This window comes from Phocoena phocoena, chromosome 8, assembly GCF_963924675.1.
Source record: "Phocoena phocoena chromosome 8, mPhoPho1.1, whole genome shotgun sequence".
In the NCBI taxonomy this organism is placed as follows: Eukaryota; Metazoa; Chordata; class Mammalia; order Artiodactyla; family Phocoenidae; genus Phocoena; species Phocoena phocoena.
Window position 1 is genome coordinate 104,678,719 of NC_089226.1, and position 22,130 is coordinate 104,700,848.

Sequence of the window (22,130 nt, forward strand, 5' to 3'; positions counted from 1 at the left end):
GGGGCTGGGGGCCGGGCGGGCCGGGCGCGGCTCCTCTCCCGGAGGCTGGCGGAGTGGGAGGGCGAGCCGCGGCTCCGGCGAAGCTTTAATAATCCCATCCGCCAGGCCCACTCGCAGGTTTTTTTCGCTCGGTTTCGGATTTTTTTTTTTTTTTTTTCGGTGTGGGACATTCTGCAAACTTTTTTTTTCTGACGTGTAAAGCTGTAACCACAAATTGTAGCGGCCCTCCCCGGGGTGGGGGGGAGGAGGGGGGAGGAGGGAAGGGAGGGCTTCTGGGGCTCCTCTCCCTCCCACAACACCGAGGGGGGGTGAGGTGAGGCGAGGCTGCGGCGGTACCACCCTGGGCCTCCTGGGGGAGGGGGCGGGAGGGCATCAGTGCTTCTGCAAACTCCCAAGAGCCAGGGGAGTGAGCCGGCCGCTCCTTTTCTTCTCCCTCGGTGTCGGCCCGGGGCGCCTGTCCCCTGCCCGGCGGGGTCCCAGCTCTCACCCTACCTCTGCCTCCAAGTCTCTAACCTTCCCTCCCCTCCCCCTCCCCCTCCCCCTGAGTAAATGCAATGACACATCCTCCCAAATGCCAGCGAGCTGGCTTCGAAGCAAGTGATGGTGTTTTTCCTGCTGCCCTTTGTCTGGGCTGACCGCCCCCCTTGCCTATTGTCCCGCCGCCTGTCCCATTTCCAAAAGCTGAGGCTAAGCGAGGCTCCGGGGCTGGGGCAGGTGACTAACCGGCTCACAATGCCCCGTGGGGGGCAGGAAGAGGGCAACACAGGCCCACTGCCCAGCGTGGAGGAGAGAAGAGGGCACTTGGCTGAGGGTTTTTCCCTCAAGTTCACAGGGTTCTTCATTCTTCTTCCCAGCCGCCAGGAGAGTGCTCATGGGTGGGGGATTTGTAATTCATTAATCAGCACGAGGCACCGGACCAGTTTCAACACCAGAGGCTTCAGGGGTGACTCAGCGGGACCGCTCGAATTCAAGGCGATGGACAGACCGAGAGTCCCCACTTGTGAAATGCTTCCCCAAGAAGCCATTTGGCCATCTCCTGCCTTTGGGGTTTGGGTTGTAGGTTTTTTCCGGTGCTGGGGTGGGGGTGGTCTTGAGTGTGGAGTGCTCTCCCTGCGTCCTTCCCTCAGGCCTGGGTTGGGACTTGCCGGGGCGGGATCCCTAGGGGACCCGTAGCCCAGACCCTCCCTGGAGGGTCTCCCTTCCTCCCTGTACAGAGGGCTGCCAAGGAGCGTGCAAAGGAAACAGCTCTCATCTGGGGGCCTGCAGACATGCCCACTCTGTGACTTTTCTTGGGGGACGGTCACTTGGTCTCCAAGGCTTGAGTGCTCTAGAACCGGACCGCCAATTAAATCACTTGGTAATACGTTGCTTTTGTTGTTGTTTATTTGCTGTTTCAAGGAGGGAGAGGTGGTGGGCCAGACCTGAGAGGTGATTCCTCTCTGGAATAGCATCGGAGCCTGCGCTCACCACTCCTGCCCTGGGTCCCCCCTCCCCCCCTCCCCGAGAAGGAAGGACACCCTGCCCGCCCTGCCATAGCCCCTGCAGCCTGTGGGTCAGAGCAGGCAGCGTGGGCATGACCGGCGCTGGGTTCCCAGGGCAGCTCTTCCCTTTTCTGCACTTCGAGAACTGGGATGGGGGGGGTGGGGGGGTGGGGAAGAAGTTTGTTTTCAATTACCTCACTGGAGTGGGACAGACTTTGTTGTTGGGTTTGTTTTGGGGTTTTTTTTCCGCTTTCTTTCATTTCCTAAACGAGGAGAAAATGAGCTGAGAAAGGGGAGCTGGCGGGGGGTTGGGGGCAGGGGATTTTCTGGGGCATCAGGAGCAGCTCTGATGAAACCTGCCTTGGAGGGGCCCTTTGCAAAAGTGCTGGGGGGGGGGGACCTCCCACCCGCCCCTCCCCCAGCCAGAATGCTGTGGAGTTTCAATGACATTCTTGGCCAGTGAGCCCGAAGATCTTCTGATGCCCAGGCCAAGGTCAAGGAGGCAGATGCCCAGCGGGTGACTGGCACTGAGGCTGGCCAGGAGGTCCCCTAGCAGCCACCCTTTCAGAGGGAGGGAGCCACAGAAGGAAGGGGAGCGGGAGGGGGAGAAGGGAGCCTCTCAAGTCCTTCTCCCCTGGTGTGCAGCCTGCTCCTTGCAGAGAGTGTCTGCACAGACAATGTGGTTTGGATTTGGCTGAGCCCCTCTGCACCTTATAAAGCACCTTGCTGAGTCAGGGAGAAAGCAGCCCCAACACGGGAGAGGAGGAGGGGCCAGGGGAGAAAGGGGAAAGAGGGAGAGGGGAGCCGAAGGAAGGGGGGTGCTGAGGGAAGAGGAGGGAGAAAACAAGGGATGGGGCAGGAGACACAAAGAAGAGCGGACTGCAGTGGAAGGGGAGGAAAGCTTCCCATGCCCTCACCCCCGCCAGCAAATGTTCACCTCGGGAGTCCAGAGAGAGAGCCTCGGTCTGCAGGAACCGAGGGCTGCAGCTCTGAAGTGGGGACCCAGGCCAGCTGGGTGCAGGGACAACTGGCTTTCCACACCGCCCCGGGCTTGATGCCGTGACCCTACAAGCTGGGGAAGTCATGTTCTCCCTCTGCCTCTTGTCTGGACTTGCACCCCTGCCCTCTCCCCTCACCTGGCGGGGACGGGGTGGGGGGTGGGGGGCAAGCCTCTCCCCTCCCCCATCTTCCCCACTGCCAAAGGGAAAATCAACTCCGTCTCCAAGCTGCCAGTGCCCCTCTGCCCCTCTGTCTGGGCAAAGGCAGCAGGCTAGGAGCTGCCAGTTGATTTGGGGTAGGGGCTAGAATAAAGAATGTGCCTTTATTCTGCCAAATCCCAAAGGGGGCTGGGCTGAGGGAGTTGCAGGGAGAAGGGAGAAGCAGAGCAGCGAGAGCCCCTCCAGGCTTTCTGTGGGGTGGTGGGCACAGGTGGCTGCCCTCTGATTTCCAGCTGGGGACCTTGGGGAAGTTCCTGCACCCCTGTGGCTCTCAGAAAGGGATGTTTGTTTGGGGCCCTGCCAGCTCTCACGATCTGGGATTGCTGCTGGGGGCAGGGCAGAGGTTAGAGGAGACACTGGCCCCCTGAGCTCCAGATCCATCTGTCCCACGAAGCGTTGCACAGGTATTTCCTGAGCCCCTGCTGGGTGCCAGGTCCTGTAAAGGACAGAGAGACAAGGAAAACCCACCCCTGCCTTCAAGAATTTCACAGTCTTGTGACAGGGGACACTACTAAACTGAGATCAGAGGATGATGAGGGAAGGAGAGCTCTGGGCGGAGGTGGAGCTTCTGGATGGAAATGTGGCTGAATGGCAGGAGGGGCAGCGGCAGCCAACCACAGGCCAAAGGGCGTGGCTCACGGGGCTGCCTGCCGTGGGCAGAGGGCAGAGGGCAGGACTGGGAGTCAGGATGCCAGGCTTCCAATTGGGCGGCGGGCCTTGGGACAAGCCCACCACCTCTTGGCGGAATGCGCTATGACCACCTCTGCCTCCCCTCCCATGGGATGGTGGGAGTATCAGTGAGCCGATAAGGAGGATGCTGTTTTGATGCCCTCTCTGGCCTTCCAGACTTCAGTCCTTACCATCCGCAGGGGGTAGCAGGTCAGGCCTCAAAGGGTGTGTCTGGGTAGGGGGCAGGGCTGGCACCCAGAGACTACTGAGCTGCCCTCCAAGGGGCTGGGGGTAAGTCAGTGTTGGCTCAGGGACAGGCTAGGGGTCCACCCCTCCCTCCTGCCTCCCCTCCTCCCCCCATAACTGGCATCCCCAGGGAAGGCTCTCTATATGCCCCAAAGGCCCCATGTCCCATGCAGATGCAGAACTGGCATTGAAGGGGCCCTGACCCCTGGGGTGTCCGGGGAAGCCTCTGGTCCAGTCCCCTCCTGGTGGGTGAGCAGCAGTGTGGTATTGGAGAAGTCCACAGAGATGAGTAAGGACATTCACTCATTCATTCATTTGTTCACCAAACATTCCTTGAGCTCCTACTCTGTGCCAGGTTCCAGGGACACAGAGAGGAGGCCTAAGAGGCCCTGGGGTCAAGAGGCAGAGGCTGGCCTGTGCCGCAGGCAGGAGAGGCAGCGGCCGGCCCCAGAGACTCCGCCAGCCGGCTGCAACGCCTGGCATTCCTTGGCGACACACTGCTCCTTTGCGCCTCTCAGGCTTAACTCATGACAGGCGTTGAAACGTACTGAGCTCTCACCACGAGTCAGGTTCTGGGCTAAGGCTTTCTGTGAATGATTTCATTCCATTCTTACAATAACCCTAGAAAATAAGACCTGCAGTTTCCCCATGTTACACACGAGGGGACTGAGGCTTGGTAACGTGAAGTGAAGTCGCTTGTCTAAGGTCACACCAGGAGGTAGAACCAGGGCTGGAACTGAGGACCATTTGCCTTGAGCACCTCGCCCCCTTAACTGCCCCCACGGCGCAGGCGCAGGGACTCTTGAAAGGAGAAGAGGCTGGATGCGGAGACGGCAGTGCGTGCTGAGCACCCCCTGGCTATGAGGCATCTAACCTGGGGCACGCCTGGTCTCTCTCCTCAGGACTCGAGCACGTTCTCTGCGACAGAGAGTCCCCATGTGCCTGGAGCAGGAGACCTGGGCTCTCCTGCCCGCGACCCGCCACACGCGACTAACTGGGCCAACCATGCCACGTGGCCCTCCTGGGTCGGTGAGAGGTGCCAGCCTGGGAGCACTCAGTCCCCTCAGCTGGAATTGTAGATTCCGCGAGCAGAGCAGTGAGCTTGAATCATGGAATGAGCACTGAGCTGGAAGGCAGACGGCTGCCTGCGCACAGAGTCAGGACGAGGCTGTACCTCCTGAGGGCCCGACCGACCGTGTGGCCTGCAAAGCGAGCCGCCGCGGACGTGCACCCCCGGGAGGGGCGCCCCTCCGCCACTACGCACGCGTGCTCCAGCGTGACTGCAGGCGCAGGGGCCACCGAGGGCAGCAGGGGGAGGAAAGGCAGTGCACTTTCCCCTTTCTTCCAGGGTCAGGAGCCCAGAGGGCCTTGCCTCACCCTGAGCTGGCTGTGATGTCAGCGGAAACCCCAGGACCAAAGGCCTCCTCCTACCTTAGCAATAGTCCTGCATCCCCCACCTACACCTGGCCCAGCTCAGGCCTCCCAAGAAAAACGGCGCCCACAGCCCCTGCCTCCCAGCCGAGGAGAGGAACCAGGTCCTGCCGCCTGCCTCTCCCCTGCCCTACCTGGGCTGGCTCCCCGTCTGCAAGGATGTCAGGGTGATGGCTGTGTGAGGAGGACAGGGGCAGGAGGGGTACCCTCAGGGGCTCCACTACCACCCCAGTCCGCCAGAAGCTCCCCCGCCATTCTCCGGGATGTTCCATTGCCCTGGACACCCCATGCTCGGGCTCTGGGACTCCGGCACCCCGGCAGAGGAGCGGAGTTGCCTCTCTCTTATCCTGCACCTGATCCTTATCCTGCCCTGCTGAGTCACTGCCGCTCCTCCGCTCTGCCCCCTCCTTCCTGCCAGCGTTCCTCCTTCAGCCTTCTCAGGCTTTCTCCAGACTGTCTGGGTTCCACAGGGGCCCCGGGGGCTGGGGGCGGGTGTCAGAGGACAGGCTGCACTTGGCCCCTCTGGGGGGCTGTCCCAGCACCGCCGGGAGCTTGGCAGCACATGAGGTTGCCGCTCCGCCTTCACCAGCCGTGTGACCTTGGGCGAGCCACTTGACCCCTCTACACCTCAGTTTTCTCTTGCATAAGACAGGGGAGATGATAATGGTGCCTTCCTCAGTTAACACAAGTCAAATCTCTGGCACTTAACACGCGACAAGGTTAAATATTATCATGATCTGCCCTCCAGGCCCTATCCTCCCATCTCTGCTAAGGATGTGCCCCGACCCCTGCAAGCCTCCATGTCTACGAGTCTGTCTGTCTGTACCTACTCTGTTCTTTCCACTCTGCCTTCTTCCTGAGGCCTGTCCCCAGCACCCCCATGCTGACTCCCCGCACTGGCCACAGACACAGAACTCTAGAGAGTTCTGGAGTTGGGCCGCCGCTCAGCTTTCCTCCAACGATAAATGATCCTGAGCATCTGCTTCGGCATCCCAGACAGCTTCCTCATAGGGGGTCAGTGTCGTGGAGGAGGGCCGGCCGGAGCGGGGAGGTTGGACACGGGGCACAGTGAGCTCTGAAGCGACCTGGGGAGACAGCCCACCCTGGCTGTGCCGGGCGCCAGGCCCCACCTGTCTGTGAGGAGCTCGCCGGGCCCCAAAGCCTCCTTTCCGAGGTCCACCTCGTGATTCTCGGCAGAGCGCCCTGAGCACGTGTCAGTTTCAGCCGCTGACGGCTGCAAAATGAAAATTCCATTGTTAAATGAAACAGGGACTCAAGAGCTCGGACAGGTGTGAGAACGGCTGTAGTGCCGAGAAGGGAGAGGTCAGAGGTCAGGGGGATGTCAAGGGAGACTTTGAGGGTGGCTGGGGAGAAACCGAGCAGCCAAAGTTGGGGAACCACACCTGGCCTGGAACCGGTTCCTGGGCCGGGAGGAACTGGCACTCGGTCCTGTAGGGCTCAGTCACGCCCCTCAAGGCTTTCTGAAGCATCTCCTGTATGTGCCCGCGGAACAGCGTGGTCCTATGGAGACCACACCCTGCCCGCCAGGGGCTGGGGGTCTGCGGGGACAGAGGGAAGATGGTTCCAGAGCCACCCTGCTCTTAGTTAGAGGCCTCATCCCCGCCCTGCCCCCAGTTCTCTGAAGTCTCTCCTTTCCCCCCACCCCCACCCCGGCACTGTAGGAAGCCCACCTTGGCCAGGGAGGATGCCTTCTGGGCGCCTAGCCCCGTGTTGGACACAGAGCTGGGACCCTCGGCTGCCTGCTTGCCCTCCCCAGGGCAGACCAGCCTGGTCTCTGTGCTGGAAGCTGGGACTGGACACGGTGTCTGTCTCCCTCTGCTGGTCCCTTAGGGGACAGCCAGGACAGAGCGCTTTCCCCAGAGCGGGTGGTCCCATGGCTCCCGAAACAGCGGATGGCGAGGGATGGGGGCACTGAGGAAAGGGTCTGGGGACTCAGGCTGGGCTCCAGGCTGTAGGAACACCAACACTGCCGCCCAGGTTCCCTCGGCCCAAAGCCGGCCTCCAACAGGGGCCCCGAGGGGTGGTCTCAGGGAGGCCAGGTCGCCTCCCTGATGCTTTCCCCGCGGGCCCGCAGGCCACAAACAGCTTCCTTCCCTTCTAACCCATGAATGGAGCTGTCAACCACAGATTTATCTAAACCTTTTGTGAAGCTATTTATCCTTCCAGCCGAGACCGCATCTCGGGGTAATGAGTTCCATCGGAGTCCTCCCCTGCTGGGTGAAGTACGCTGCCTTTCATTTGTCCTAAACTTACCTCACTTGTGCTCCAAGGGGGCCCTGTAACTCCAGCATGCCAGGTTTTGGTGAACAAGCCTGAGCTTCCCCTTCCCATCTGCAGGTTTAAAAATTCCATCCCATCTCCCTCCACCTTCAGCCCTGCAGTCTGAAGGGACCTGGTCTCTGACCTGTGCCTGGAGCCTAGCAGTGCGGGCACAGCCATTACCTCATGCCAGCCTCCAGTTAGCTGGTGCGGCAGAGGGCACACCGGGGGCCCAGAATCAAGGGGCGGCACGCAGCCCTGCCTACACCCACGCCTCTTCTTGGGGCTGACTTTTACCCCAACCCTAATTCTCTGAGTATTTTCCAGTTCCTGGCCTCCAGAACTTTCCTCTGTAATGTTTCTGTGGGGGGATTTCCCTCTCACTTCCTAGTATGGATTCACCCTGGCTTCGTCCGTGCTGGTGATGTATTTTGTCCCTGGTCCTGACCCCAGAATACCATGAGGGGGTCACTCCAGAGATGGGGGTGCTAGGACACAACAATCCCAGTAACAGCAACACTGACCGTGTGAACTAAGGGCTCTATTTTTTTTAACAATTTTTTTTTTTTTTGGCTGTGTTGGGTCTTCGTTGCTGCACGTGGGCTTTCTCTAGTTGCGGCAAGCAGGGGCTACTCCTGGTTGCGATGTGCGGGCTTCTCCTTGGGGTGGCTTCTCTTGTTGCGGAGCACGGGCTCTAGGCGCGCGGGCTCTAGAGCGCAGGCTCAGTAGCTGTGGCGCATGGGCCTAGTTGCTCCGCGGCACGTGGAATCTTCCCAGACCAGGGCTCGAACCCGTGTCCCCTGCACTGGCAGGCGGATTCTTAACCACTTCACCACCAGGGAAGTCCCTGGCTTCAAGTCTTGTAACCTCTCTGAACCCTATACTCTTGGGGCATCTGACCTGTTTATTAAACCACTGCTATGTGCCAGGCTTGTTCTGGTTGCTGGGAGAAATGCCAGTGAACAAGAAAGGCCCGGGCAGGGCTTGCCTCTGGGGGCTCGAGGCACCTGGTGTGCCACAAAGGCATGATAGGTGGGCAAGTAGAGCCCCACCAGCTCAGTGCCCCCGCCAGCTCAGTGCCCCCAGCAGCTCAGTGCCCCCAGCAGCTCAGAGCTCCCTTACCTGCTCGGCAACCCTAGAGTCACCAGGCAAATCCCGTCTCCCGTGTACGCAGCCCAGCAGGCTCTGCCAGAGGCTTTGGCACAGTCAGGCCCTCTGGTTTGTCTCTCTCCAGTCGAGTGGAAGCCCATGAGGGCAGGGAGTTTCGTCGTGTGCTTTCTTTCCTACACTCAGGAAAGCGTGTCTAACACGTGTTAAATGAACAAATTACTGAGCTCTGAGGATTCTGCGATTTCAAACGTAACCAGCTGAGTGAGAAGCGGTGGTTGAACGGAAGAAATTTCCAGACAGAAAATTAGTTTAAAAGTTTGAAATGGTAACCACCTTCATCCGTTCCATATCCACCCCTGATATTCACACACACACACACACACACACACACAAAATCACATACTTGTGTACTTGAAGGAGACCACCCCTACTGTGGGGTATGGCGAAGACTGTAAGAATGTGGGGTTTGAAAGGATCTTGAGAGAGCATCTCATCCAACCCCCTCATTTTATCAAGGAGGAAACAGGCTCAGAGAAGGGCCTCGACTTGCTTGAGGCTGTCTGTAGCAGGGCTAGAGTCGCAAGGTCCTCGTCCCCTGTTGTGTGTTCTCCCTTCTGGACCTGAAAGGCCTTTTTGGCTATGCCAACTGCAAGCCTGGAGAGGCTGCTTGGCCTCCGATTGGAAAGTTCCCTTCCAGCCCCACAGCCTGGGGGAAGCAGGCCTGCCAATTCCAGCTCCTCTCCAGAGCTGTGGCTAGGTGAGGGGCTCAGGGAAGCCGAAGGGCCCCCTCGGGATCACAGCACGTCAAGGTGGGAAGGGACCTCAGTGAGTATCTCGTGCCACCAACCACACTGTACAGCCGCAGAGACAGGAGGGACTCGCCCAAAGTCACACAGCAAGTCAGCGTTGAAGCACAGACCAGAGACCCAGGACTCCCGAGTCCTGGCTCTAGGCTCTTTTCTCGTGTCTGAACCCTTCAGAAGGGTCAGGTGATTCCCAACTTTTGGCAGGTGTGTGTGTGCAGTGGAAGAAAGACTCATCAAGAGTCCTAAAGCGTTGGGAATTCCCTGGTGGTGCAGTGGATTAGACTCCGCGCTCCCAATGCAGGGGGCCCAGGTTCGATCCCTGGTCAGGGAACTAGAGCCCACATGCACGCCGCAACTAAGAGTTCACATGCCTCAACTAAGGAGCCCGCCCGCAGCAACTAAGACCTGGTGCAACCAAATAAATAAATATTAAAAAAAAAAAGAGAAAGTCCTAAAGCGTTTATATCTCCCTCTCCCTTCCCCCGGGGCCTTGCTCCAAAGACCTCAATGCCACAGGACCCTACTGGTCCCACAGGTGTCAGGGGCAGAGACACGGGTGTGCGATTAGTCACACCTTCCCCTCCCTGCCTTCCAGGGAGCTTTGGCATCTACCTTCTGTTCCAGCTGGGCTGCTCCGGCAATGGCTGTGGGGAAGAGGTGGAGAAGCCATGAAGGCTCTGCTGATTTTCACTGGAATGAACAGAGAGAGGACGAGATCCAGAGAGAAGGAGGAAAGTAAGGAAGAGAATAACGAATGCTAGGTTCCTTGGGGGGCAGGGGTTTGCACAGAATGTGGGGGGACAGCTATTGTCCACGGAAGGGTTGGACTGTGGGCAGAGGCTGGAAGTTTTGTTCCTTTCATCACAGCACCATGCTACGTGCTACGAGGGAATCAGAGGCAACTCGGCTACACTTGGGTCACACACCTATTCACTGAACGCATACTTACTGATCACCTGCTGAGGGCCAGGCCCTGTGGGAGGTAGAGGGATACAGTAACAAACAAAACAGACTAGGTCCCTGCCCTCATGGAGCTGACATAACTAGGGGCATTAAAGAAGTAGACACTGTGAAATAATGTTGAGTTGGGATAAGTGCTGTGGATAACCCAGAGCAAGGGCTTAGCTAGACAATGCAGGGTGGGGGGTGGCGGGTGGAGGGGGAAGCAGAGAAGGCCTATCTGAGGATGGGCAACTGAAGCTGAGCCCTAGGAAGAGAAGGCGCCAGCATATGAGAAGGGGAAAGAGCATTCCAAGTAGTGGGAACAGCTTTACAGAGATCCCAAGGTGGAAAAGGATGTGGTTCGTTCAGGGAACTGATGGGGCCAGTTCTGATGCACAGGAAGGCCACAGACAGGTGGAGAGATGGGTGGGGCCAGCTCCTTCCTGCAGGTTTGGGGTAAGGGGTTTAGAATTTTTTTGGGGGGCAGCCAGGACTCACGGCTTGCTGGATCTTAGTTCCCCCGCCAGGGATTGAACCCATGCCCTCAGCAGTGAAAGCGCGGTGTCCTAACCACTGACTGCCACGGAATCCCCAAGGGGTTTAGATGTGACGGCAAGTATAGTAGTTGGGAACCACTGCAGGGTCTACACCAGGGAGAGGCGTAACACAATTTACATTTTAGGAAGGTCACATTGATGCTGCTTGGAAAGTGGACTGGAGGAGACAGGGAACCACCCAGGGAGCTCCCACAGTCATTCAGGTGAGAGATGATGGTGGCCTGAGCCAGGACGATGGCAGTGGACATGGGAGAAAAGGATGAAGCTGCCATCTGTTTGAGAGGCAGAGCAGTCAGGGCTTGCTGGAGGCTTGCAGTATGTAGGGTGCGGGAGAGCATGGGGTCAAGGATGACTCCAGGTTTACTGACCTGAAGCCTGGGTAGAGGTAGAACCATTTACACGGACCCTGCTAAAAGGCAAGAATAACCTCTCCCAGTGCTCCAGGGAAACTTGGTGAGGGAGCGGAGCTGAGGGCAAGGAGAGGAAGAAACAAAGTGGGGTCCAGGACTGCAGGCCAGGAGCAGGAGGGCAAGGGGCCCACAGACAAACATGGCCTCCTAACTGGGGACAGTACCAGAGGGGCAAGTCCAGATGGGCCCTAAAGGAACGCAGTGGTTCCCAGGGCCCTTCAAAGCACACTGGGTGCTGCAGGGAACTGGAGGTCAGGGAGCCCCTCCAGGACTTCCCTTCCAGTTCACGCAGCGGAGGGCCGAGGCCCAGGGCTAGGGGAAGACCTGCCCGCCGATGAAGCCCCTCCTTCGGCACAGTCCCTTGGTCGTTTTTTCAAAGGGCCACATACGCATGCGTCTAACCTCAGAAAACGTTTCCAGCCGTTCCCGTTAGTGACCCTCATCATTTGGCAGCGCTCACCCCTCCTCTCACAGACCCACTTCCCTCCCAACGGGGGCAAAGCCCCATGCACCGCTGAGCCTTTACTCTCACCTTCCCCTGCCAGACACACCCTTCTACCCCTTTCTGAATCCGGAGAATCTTCTCTTCTTCGGGATCAACGCAGGATCCTCGAAGCCAGAGCGAACAGCCACTTCCCACCCCGGGATCCTGCCGCAACGTGCTTTAATTTCTTTTTAGTGCCAGTGGTTACTGCTTCTGTGCGTGTTCCCGGCTCGGATTGGGTGCGACGGTCTGCCTTCGACCCCGTACCCACGACAGACGCCCAGAAAATCCGTTCTAAATTAGTGACCCAGGCGGGCTCGCCCGCACATCTCCGGATTCGCTTCCCCACACCCTTTGAGCGCCTTGCGTTCGGGCGCGCAGCCGCGATGGGCCCCGCTGACAGGCCCGGCTCACCCGGGGCGCTGAAGGGCCGAGGGAGGCCCTGGACCCCGCGAAGAGACAAGCCAAGAAGGCGCCCGGCGCTCCCGGATCACGTGACCGCCACCAGCAGGACTCTGTCACGTGACGGCGCAGCCGGCGAGCGTTTTTCTCACGTGACGGAGGTGCAGGCGTGTGGCCCAATGAGGAGGCGGGGGCGGGGCTTCCGGGGGCGGTGCGCGGGAAGAGAACCCGGGGCATCCGCGGCGGCAGGGGAGACCCAGAGGGGAGCAGCGAGCTGGGTTCCAGTCCGGGGCCCGCCGCCTGTCACAACCCGGCCGCGGGGAGCAGCATGAAGTGTCTGGTTACGGGCAGCAACGTGAAGGGTGAGTTGGGGCCAGCCCGGGGCTGGGGGCGCATGGGCCGGCCCAAAGCGCCAGCAAAGCAGTGTTTTTCTCCTCTCCTCCCCGCAGTGCTCGGCAAGGCCGTCCACTCCCTGTCCCGTATCGGGGACGAACTCTACTTGGAGCCCCTGGAAGACGGGGTGAGGAGCCACGGTATTGGGGGGGGTGAGATTCCCAGAGGGAGCCCTAACCTGGGCTCGAGTCTCGCCCCCATCAGATAGGATGCCGGTGGGCAGATTTGTCTGCTGAGTTACAGTTTCCTCCCCTGTTGCTGGGACGTCACCTTGAGCCCTGTCATCTTCCCAGACCAGTGTGTGAATTGAGAGCATTTGCCCTCCCTGAAGTGCCCGGGGGCGGGTGGGGTCGGCGCTGAAAGCTGTGTAGGGCCCTTGCTGCGGGAGCGGTGCTGAGGGGCACTCCGGGAAGGCTTCATGGAGAAGATACCCGCTGATTGGAAGGAGAGGGAGGGATTCAGCAGACGACGGTGGAAGTGGAGGACATTAGGGCAAGTGTGTGAGCAAAAACCGGCCAGAGGGCTGGGCCTGACATTGCTGGTGACTGCATCCCTCTCCCCGCTTTTCCTGGCCCAGCTCTCCCTCCGGACCGTGAACTCCTCCCGCTCGGCCTATGCCTGCTTCCTCTTTGCCCCGCTCTTCTTCCAGCAGTACCAGGCGGCCACCCCTGGTCAGGACCCGCTGCGCTGTAAGATCCTGATGAAGGTGAGGCCCCTCCCTCAGCGGTGGCAGTGCACTCCCCCAGGAACCTCTACCACAGTGCGTTTGCTCTGAGGCACACAGTAGGTGCCAGCTGGAGAGAGAAACATATGCAGGAGCAATCCAATGCAAAATGCAGCGCAGGGGCATAGTACAGACATCCACAGGGTACGGTAATGGGAGATATGGAGAGGCTAATTGATTCTGCCGGGGACCTGCAGACAGTGGTGACATTCAAGCTGGTCCTTGAAAGGTAAGCAGGTCTTTCAAGGCATTCCAGACAAGGGGAGCAGTATGAACGAAGGCCTGGAAGGGTGTAAATTTGTGTGTGTGGGTAGGTCCTTTCCTGGTGTGACAGTGCTGAGCCCGCGATGGGCCAGAGCCTAAGGGGATGTGGAAGCTGGCTGGTGGAGGCGCGGCACTGGGCTGATGTGTTTCCATCGCCTAGTCGTTCCTGTCAGTCTTCCGCTCGCTGGCGATGCTGGAGAAGACCGTGGAGAAATGCTGCATCTCCCTGAATGGCAGGAGCAGCCGCCTGGTAGTTCAGCTGTACTGCAAATACGGTGAGTGAGCGGCTGGCTGGCCAGGTCGTCCTTGCGGCGTGGGGTGGAGGCTGGCGAGGCCCACTGAGACCCTGTCTGCCCATCCAGGGGTGAGGAAGACTCACAACCTGTCCTTCCAGGACTGCGAGTCCCTGCAGGCTGTCTTCGACCCAGCCGTGTGCCCCCATGTGCTCTGTGCCCCAGCAAGGTGAGCACGCTCCCTGGTTTTCAGCTGAGGCCTAGGTTTCTCTCTTCCTTCTTTGGGCCTCAACGGTCAGTTTAAGAAGGCACCTCCTCCATTTTCCCTACAGGGTTTCTGTAGACCTCAAGGAGTTTATCCAACCCGGTTTGCTTTCAGGTCCTTGCCTGGCTCCTCTAAGGGCAGAGGCTGGAGTGAGGAGGGGCTGGGCGCTCCCTTGTTCCATGTTCCTCACTGTCTTCTGGAGTCTGTATTCTCCGCCTCAAAGGTCTGACTTGGTTTTCTGACCACTCAGACCCATTCTGACTCCTCTGTCAGAGAACGAGTCTCTGGCCTGCCCTCAAGTCTTCTCTGGCCTGAACACCTTTGAAGGTCCCTTAATTTTTGTGGCTCAGGGACTCATGACCCTTCTCTGGCCTCGTCATCCTTCTGGGATGATCCCCATTCAAGGGCAGCCTCTCTTCCTACCTGGCTGGGCTCTAGCCTCGAGGGGTCCCAGCAGGAGGCCAAGGAAGGAGGCTAGGCGGGGAAGTCCTGGTCCAGGAGGGCTGCCTGAATAAGCAGCTGTAGAGATGGAGCTGTTCTGGGGAATCAGAGGGGCTGTGCAGGGCCCAGGAGACTCCAGCAGATGCAAAGGTCCCTGGTGAAGACAAGAGCAGAGAGGAGTGGCTCCCCTCCCACTCGCCCACACGCTGGGTGCCACTTGCATCCAAGTAACCCAAGGTCTTGTGTTTCTTTTCTTTTGGTAGCCGAAGGACATGGTAACCTCAAGGTCCATTTGGGTCCTGACTTTCTGTTTTTCTGAGTTCTGTTGAAACAGCACTGCCCAGGATTCCTTTGGGTAGAGAAAGAGGGAATCAATCTGTGGTCTGTATTTTGAGGATTTTTCTTTCTCTTTCTTTTTTATTTTTATTTATTTATTATTATTATTTTTTTTTTCGGTATGCGGGCCCCTCACTGCTGCAGCCTCTCCCGTCACGGAGCACAGGCTCCGGACGTGCAGGCTCAGCGGCCACGGCTCACGGGCCCAGCCGCTCTGCGGCATGTGGGATCCTCCCGGACCGTGGCACGAACCTGCGTGCCCCGCATTGGCAGGCAGACCCCCAACCACTGCGCCACCAGGGAAGCCCCTCTCTTTCTTTTTTAAAAAGAGCTGTTGTGTTGAGATCTATCCCGATGGGGCTTTTTCCGTAAACCTACGTCGTTGGAAAAGCAGTCAGACTTTTTTTATCTTAGGTATTGGCCTATCCCAACAATCTGTACTGTTCTAGGGTGTGATGGCTTAGGAGTGAATGTGATTTGAACCTAATACATTTTTAGAGGGTGTCAAATTCAGAACCAGGCAGATCCACCTCCTGACCCTAAACATGGTCCTAAAGTAAATTGCTTGAGGAAATTGGATCCCAGAGATTACAGGTGGGGAATTCTGAAGTGTGTCCATATTCCATTGGAGATGAAAGAAGCCCAGCTAAGAGAATTGGGGGCTGACTCACATGACAGCTTATTTCTGAAAAGGCTATTTTATCTTGAAGATTATAGAGTTTGGAGGAACTAAGGTGATTGACAGTGGAAAGAATCAGAACATGTGAAATTCCTTAAAAATTTATTGACTTAAATAATTTTGTCTCTGTTAGACATAATACAAAAAAAAACTTCAAGAAAAAGCAATTGTTTCTTGTTTTTAAATTTAATTTATTTATTTTTGGCTGCGTTGGGTCTTCGCTGCTGTGCGCGGGCTTTCTCTAGTTGCAGTGAGCGGGGGCTACTCTTCGTTGCAGTGTGCGGGCTTCTCATTGTGGTGGCTTCTCTTGTTGCGGAGCACGGGCTGTAGGCGCACGGGCTTCAGTAGTTGTGGGTCGCGGGCTCTAGAGCTCAGGCTCAGTAGTTGTGGTGCACGGGTTTAGTTGCTCTGCGGCATGTGGGATCTTCCCAGACCAGGGCTCGAACCCATGTCCCCTGCGTTGGCAGGCGGATTCTTAACCACTGCGCCACTAGGGAAGCCCCTGTTTCTCTTTTTCTTATGGGCAATTTTAAATTCATAAAAGTAGACGCCAGTTCCTGTCCCAAGTGTTTTGAGGCAAATTCCAGATGTTATTTCACCTGTAACTGTTTATCGGCATGTGTCTTTTCTAGACAAGGATCTGAGGGCTCTCCCTGAAGGCCGCATTTATGCAGACCGTGTGGGGATGGTCTCCCGCCCCTGGGTGGCCAGGTGCCGCCTGCCCGGTTTGGTTCAGCGCAAACAGCCCGTGCTTCCTGCTGTCTTCTGTGGGCTCTGCTCTTGTCCGCCCCGTCTCTTGCAAGTGGACTTCTCCTCCCACGACTGCCTGGGAGCCTTGGACGGGGCAGGGACCATGTCCCGCTCCTGTCCTCCCTGGGGGCATGCTAGGCCTGGCCTGGTTCCCTTTGGACATTGGTGTGCGTCACCATCCCGCCTCAGATCCTGAGAGCGAAGCCACAGGGTGGGGCTGAGTCTTGGGGTGATGCTGTGCCCTCCTCACAGGGTCCTGGGGGAGGCTGTTCTGCCCTTCCCCCCCGCGCTGGCCGAAGTGACGCTGGGGATTGGCCGTGGCCACAGGATCATCCTGCGTAGCTACCAGGAGGAGGCAGGTGAGGGAGCCAGATGTGGCCTGGGGCAGGGGGCAGAGATGGGCTGGGATGGGGCAGGGCCCAGGTTTCCTCCTGTTGCTGTCCCCACAGACAGTACCGTCAAAGCCATGGTGACCGAGATGAGCATCGGGGGGGAGGATTTCCAGCAGCTGCAGGCCCAGGAAGGGGTGGCCATCACTTTCTGCCTCAAGGAATTCCGGGTGAGGTTGCCCGCCATGCGCTCACCGCCCGGCCCACCGCGCCTCCCTGCCTGGTTCGGGGCCTCACTGCTCTGCCTCTCCCTTCCCAGGGGCTCCTGAGCTTTGCCGAGTCAGCGAACTTGTCTCTCAGCATTTACTTCGATGGCCCTGGCAGGTAACTCGGAGCCTCAGGACAGGGTGGGGAGGGATCTGGGATGCCAGGAGCTAAAGGGCCTTGACCTTGCCTGGACCCGTCACCTGCCCAGGCCAGCCATCTTTGCCATCAAGGACTCTCTGCTAGACGGCCACTTTGTCCTGGCCACGCTCTCAGAGCCGGACCCCCACCCCCAGGACCTGCGTGCCCCGGAGCTCCAGCAGCCAGCGCCTCAGCTTCAGGCTCACAGGTGAGAGCGCTGCCCACCCACTCCTCCCTCCCCACCTCTGTGCACCCTGGGGAGCCTGCTGCTTCCAGTGTCAGCGCCTCCCCTCCCCCCACTTCCTGTTGGGCCCCAGCCCTGCAAGCTCAACCTTACCGGGCAGCTGTACTCAGAGACTCCCCCCACCCAGGGAAGTGTCCCCAGGGTCGGGCTGGCTTCCTTCTCTGGCTGAGGCCTCCCCTCCGAGCCTCCTCCCAGGCCAGGGAGGGAAAGGGCTGCCGGGAAGCGGGGGGCTGCCTGGGACTGGGGAAGCCGGTGGCTGAAAGGGCAGGTGGGTTGGGGAGGATGGGCCCAGTGTAGTTTAAGCAGAGGAAGTTTGGCCTGGCCTTCTGCCCAGCATGTCCCTGGGCCCCAGTGCTCTCCGGTTCCTGTCCCCTGGGAAGGTACGGGCTTGGGCCCCAGGTGGCCCAGCTTACAGGACTTGCTGCTCCCCTCCCCCAGCTGAGCTAAACCGGCCCCCAAGATGTCTCCCTCAGGCCTCTACCTCAACTCTGATGAAAGGATTCCAGGTCCACCCCCTCCAGGAAGCAGCCACTTAACCCCAGGCATCCTCTCCCCTCCCACCAAATCAGGAAGTAATAAAACCAAGAGGTCACCAACGGTCACAGGGCTTTTGCAGCCCCCCGCTGAGCCCTCCAAGGTGGGGCCCCGCCTCTGTCCCCCCTCTTCTCTCCCTGCCCTTGCTAAGCTGTCTCTGCTTACAGCACGCCCCACCTGGACGACTTTGCCCTTGATGACATTGACTCGTACATGATCGCCATGGAAACCACCGTGGGCAGTGAGGGCTCACGGACACTGCCCTCCACCTCCCTTTCCCCTGGCTTCCAGCCCCACTGTAGCCCTGGCTCCCACTCAGAGGAGGAAGATGACACCGAGCCCAGCACAGTGCCTGGGACTCCCCCACCCAAGAAGGTAGGAGCTGGCTGGAGACGGAGGCAGGGATGGGAGGCGGAGGGAGCAGCCTCCAGAGCTCACTTGGCTTCCTCTGTTTTCTCGCCAGTTCCGCTCGCTGTTCTTTGGCTCCATCCTGGCCCCTGCACACTCTCCCCAGGGGCCCAGCCCCGTGCTGGCTGAAGACAGTGAGGGGGAAGGCTGAGCCGAGAGGCCCTTGGAGGACTGGACCAGAGGAAGCCCCAGCCTCCCCATCTCCCAGCGCCAACAGGGGCGGGGCCCGCTCTCCTCCAGGGTGGGTGGTAGAGGTGGGCTGTGCTGGAGCTCAGCTGGCTGGTCCTGCCGCCTCCCCCGGGCCCTGCTCGGCTATCTGTGACTGGCCTGGGTCCTGTCATCTCCCTTCGGCCCCCAGTCGATCATGTCTGTTCCCAGTCTTGGTGCTGAGCTGCCACCTGGTGGGAGGCCCCTCACCTCTTAATCCAACCATGTGGCAGGGTTGGGGGCCTGCGTTCTCTAAGCCCACCTCCCTAAGAGAAAAACCTCGGTGGGGCTGCTGGCCCCTGCTGATCCACCTTCTCTGCCAACCAGGACCTGTCCCTCCCTCAGATCCTGGGTACACCTTGGGGATCCCCTGTGGCCGGCACACACTGTTTTGCTTGCTTTTCCAAAACTCTCTGGCCCTGGCTTGGAAATTCCAAGGGCCCCTGTGACCTGAGCGTGTGGCTGGTGTTTCCCTCACTCGGGCCCCATGCCCAACAAGCCTCCCAAGTGGCCCTAGGCAGAAGAGGTCGCCAGGCGCGGCATTTGGGACAAGGGAGACAGACGCCATGGCGAGAATCCAGCTTTGACCTTTATTCGAGAGACCAGATGGGTCACCCCAGGATCCGGCTGCCAGCCCTGAGGCCAAGCAAGGCTGGGGACCCACAATCTGGCCCTGCTCTGCCCTGAGCTGCAGCCTCAGCCCCAGGATCCTGCCTGCAGCCACTGCAGGTGCAGGTGGAAGGAGCCCTGGGGGTTTGGACGCTGCTATTGATTCATAAAAAAAAGAAAAATACACCAAGGCTCCGTGTTCCCTGTGATGGGCGGCCCTAGGGGGCCAGCATGAACCCTCACAGCCACGTGATTTCTGTACAATCCACCATCTGGGGCAGAGGGCGGGCACACGGGGGCTATTTCTTGGCTTTGGCGGAGTTGCGGGGCGGGGTGATGGGCCGGCCTCCAGGGTTCAGGCCGCTGAACTGCCCATATTTCCCCTTGTTCTTGTCGGCAGGCTTGAGGATCTAAAAGAGGCAAGCTGGTCAGGCTCATGGGGCTGAGCCATGGGCCCCCCCCCCCCCCCCCGCCCCTTCCATCCCCATCTCCACCCCCACCTGGAAGGAGCACATGAGCGTCTCGTCCACGCTCATCATGGCGCCTGCGTTGTCAAACTCGCCACAGTAGTTAGGAGCTGAGAAGAGTGTCACCAGCTGCCGCTTGGCAAAGAACTCATAGCCATCTTCTACCACCTGGATGAGGGTGGGGACAGTTCAGCAGGTGCTGCTGCCCGGCCCCCGCTGCCACCCAGACCAGAGCTGCCAGCCCACCTGGTGTGCCCGGCAGATGAGATCCAGGTCGTGCTTGTGCAGGAACTTGGCCACGACCTCAGCTCCAAAGGTAAAGGAGACGCCACGGTCATTCTCGCCCCAGCCCTGCACGTCCTTGTCAGGGTCAGACCACAGCAGGTCACACAGCAGGCCCTGGTCTGGCACGTCTGTAGGCCGCATGATACGCCGGATCTGCTCCATGGACTGTAGGTCCGGGGACAGGCCTGGGGGGGCACCGGGGGCAGGTCACTTCCTCAAGCCTCAAAACAAGGGCCCTCCCTTCTCCAGGAAGCCTTTGCCAATCAGCCTCTGTTCCCCCAACCCGCCGCCCTCTCCCGGATTCCTGGGAGCCTAGACAGGCAGAGCTCATCGCCTTCTGCCTCTTCAAGTCCCTGTCCCTTCCAGGAGCACAGTGCTCCCTGGAAAAAGACAAGCAAACTCCACGCAAGAAACCGAGGCCACGACATGGCAGTGAGTGCAGCCTAACGCTGGGGTGCGGGGGGACTTTGTGGAAGAAGTGATATCCAAACCAGGGCTCCAGGGAGAGCTGTTCCAGGTGGCTGAGAATGTGTCCTTCAGCTAACACGTCTGTCCCAAATCCCCCAGGGATGTGGCCAGGCTCGTCCTGCCCAAACATTCCCTCGCCGTGCGGCCCAGAGCCGCCCTCACCCCCGTGACAGCAGAAGATCTTTTCATCCACAATGGCAGCAATAGGCAGGCAGTTGAAGCAGTCGGTGAAGGTTTTCCATAGTTTGATGTTGTAGCGTCTCTTGCCTGCCCAGAGGAAGGAGAGGGCTCACGAGAAGGCCCGTCTGCCCCACCCTCAGTGTGGGTCTCTGGGCCTTCCAGGGCACATTGTGTGTTGTTCAGACACAGCTGGCAGAAGAGAATGGAAGGCAAGAAGGGAACCCCCCAACCCCGGGCCAATCCCCACCCCACTGCCTCCCAGGAGGAATTCTAAAGCAGCTGAGTCCACAGGAACCCCCAAGTTCCAGTTCTGGAACAACCTCAGGGTTGGCACTCACCCCCCCGCACATGAGCAGAGCCAGGCCAAGACCGGGTCTGGTCTCTCTCAGCTTCTGGCCAACAGAGTCCAGTCCAGACAGGCATCCTAAGTGCTTAAGTAACGGATGCACTGGAGGGGAGTGTCGGCAGGCAAGGCCCTGCATTAGAATGCTGGCAGCCCTTCAGTCAGCAACCATTCACCACGTCCCTCCTGAGCGCCAGGACCCATGCCAGGAGGGCAGGGCGGAGAGACGTGAACTGGCCCTACCTATACAGAGCTCAGTCTAGAAGGTGTTTGTCAAACACTGCTACCCCGGCCAGCAGGTCAACACGAGGGCCGCACTGAATGGCGGGGGAGAGCCCTTCAGCCCCAGAGGCTCAGCCACTCACACTCATCGTAGAAGCCGTAGATGCGGTTGATGCTGGCACACTCGTGGTTCCCACGGAGCAGGAAGAAGTTCTCGGGGTACTTGATCTTATAGGCCAGCAGCAAGCAGATGGTCTCCAAAGACTGCTTGCCCCTGTCCACGTAGTCCCCCAGAAACAGGTAGTTGCTCTCTGGAGGGAAGCCGCCGTACTCGAACAGCCGCAGAAGGTCGTAGTACTGGCCATGAATGTCGCCTGTGACCCAGAGAACCAGGTCAGCACTAGATGCAGTCTGAACTTGGACCCAGGGCCAGGGTTGGACTCGAGGGAGGAGAGATCCAGGGACTTTGGCTGGTGGGGGGGTGGTACCCACTTTCAAGAAGCAAAGGGGCCTGGGCAGGGGGCTCACCACAGATCTTGAGGGGTGCCTCCAGCTCCAGAAGAATGGGCTGGCTCAGGAAAATCTCCCGGGATTTGAGGCACAGACCACGGATCTCGTTCTCTGTCAGCTGTACATTCTTTCCAGGCCGCGAGCCCTGCACTGGGAGTGGAATGAGGCATCAGGACCCTCAGGCGAGAAGAGGGTGGGTGACATGGGTGGCCCCATAGGCACTTCTGGGGGGCGCCTGGGCCTCCCGGGCCCCGCCTCGCCCAGGGGTAGCTGTTGCTGCTCAGCCTCCTGGGACCCCCGCCTCAAGCCTCAAGGGACGAGACCCCCAACTACCCTCAAGACACTCGAAAGAGGATTGCTGTGCGCGGAGGCCTGCCAAAACCTCAGGGGCTAGGCTTCTCGGATTTCTTTCTAACCCCAAGAGCCCTGGCTAACCCGTGCGCCCCCGCCCTGCTCTGGCAAGGGGAGCAACCCCAGACCTCCCAGGGGCGCCGCGATTGGGAAGGGGGGGCACCTGCGGCCACGGGACCTCGCGGCCCGTCCCCGCCCAGTCTAAGCTGGTCCTGGGAGGGGCAAGTCCACCCGCGCGCCACTTCCGGGCCGGGCAGGGGACCAGAGCGCGGCCGGCGCCCACCTCCCCTGCCCCGGCCAACCTTCCAGCAGGCGGCCGATGATAGAGTCCAGGTTGAGCTTCTCGCTGTCGGACATGGCGGCGCCGCCGCTCTGGCCCCAGCAGCTCCGGGCCCGCTCCTGCCTCCCGCCCTCCCGCTGCCTCCTTCCGGCCTGGCGCTCCTTCCGC

At 59.4% G+C, this 22,130-nt stretch overlaps 2 protein-coding genes across 3 annotated transcripts; one reads left to right on the forward strand and one right to left on the reverse strand.

Annotated features, from left to right (window-relative positions):
- Positions 1-12,363: 12,363 nt before the first annotated feature.
- Positions 12,364-18,191, forward strand: RAD9A (RAD9 checkpoint clamp component A). The gene is made up of 11 exons (XM_065882681.1): positions 12,364-12,397; positions 12,485-12,555; positions 13,006-13,134; positions 13,577-13,691; positions 13,779-13,878; positions 16,373-16,479; positions 16,570-16,679; positions 16,769-16,833; positions 16,925-17,062; positions 17,800-18,007; positions 18,096-18,191. Exons 1-11 carry the CDS (start codon positions 12,364-12,366, stop codon positions 18,189-18,191), a joined length of 1,173 nt encoding a protein of 390 aa, XP_065738753.1.
- A 627-nt stretch (positions 18,192-18,818) lies between these two features.
- PPP1CA (protein phosphatase 1 catalytic subunit alpha) lies at positions 18,819-22,118 on the reverse strand. Of its 2 annotated transcripts, XM_065882682.1 has the most exons (7): positions 21,985-22,118; positions 21,350-21,481; positions 20,965-21,195; positions 20,239-20,343; positions 19,570-19,793; positions 19,357-19,491; positions 18,819-19,266 (listed from the first exon to the last, which is right to left on the reverse strand). In XM_065882682.1, the coding sequence occupies exons 1-7, from the start codon at positions 22,037-22,039 to the stop codon at positions 19,156-19,158; spliced, it is 993 nt and encodes a 330-aa protein (XP_065738754.1). In that variant the 5' UTR covers positions 22,040-22,118; the 3' UTR covers positions 18,819-19,155. The 2 variants fall into 2 exon arrangements, with proteins under 2 accessions (XP_065738754.1, XP_065738756.1); XM_065882684.1 differs by lacking the exon at positions 21,350-21,481 and having other exon boundaries at positions 19,156-19,266; positions 21,985-22,039.
- Positions 22,119-22,130: the final 12 nt, after the last annotated feature.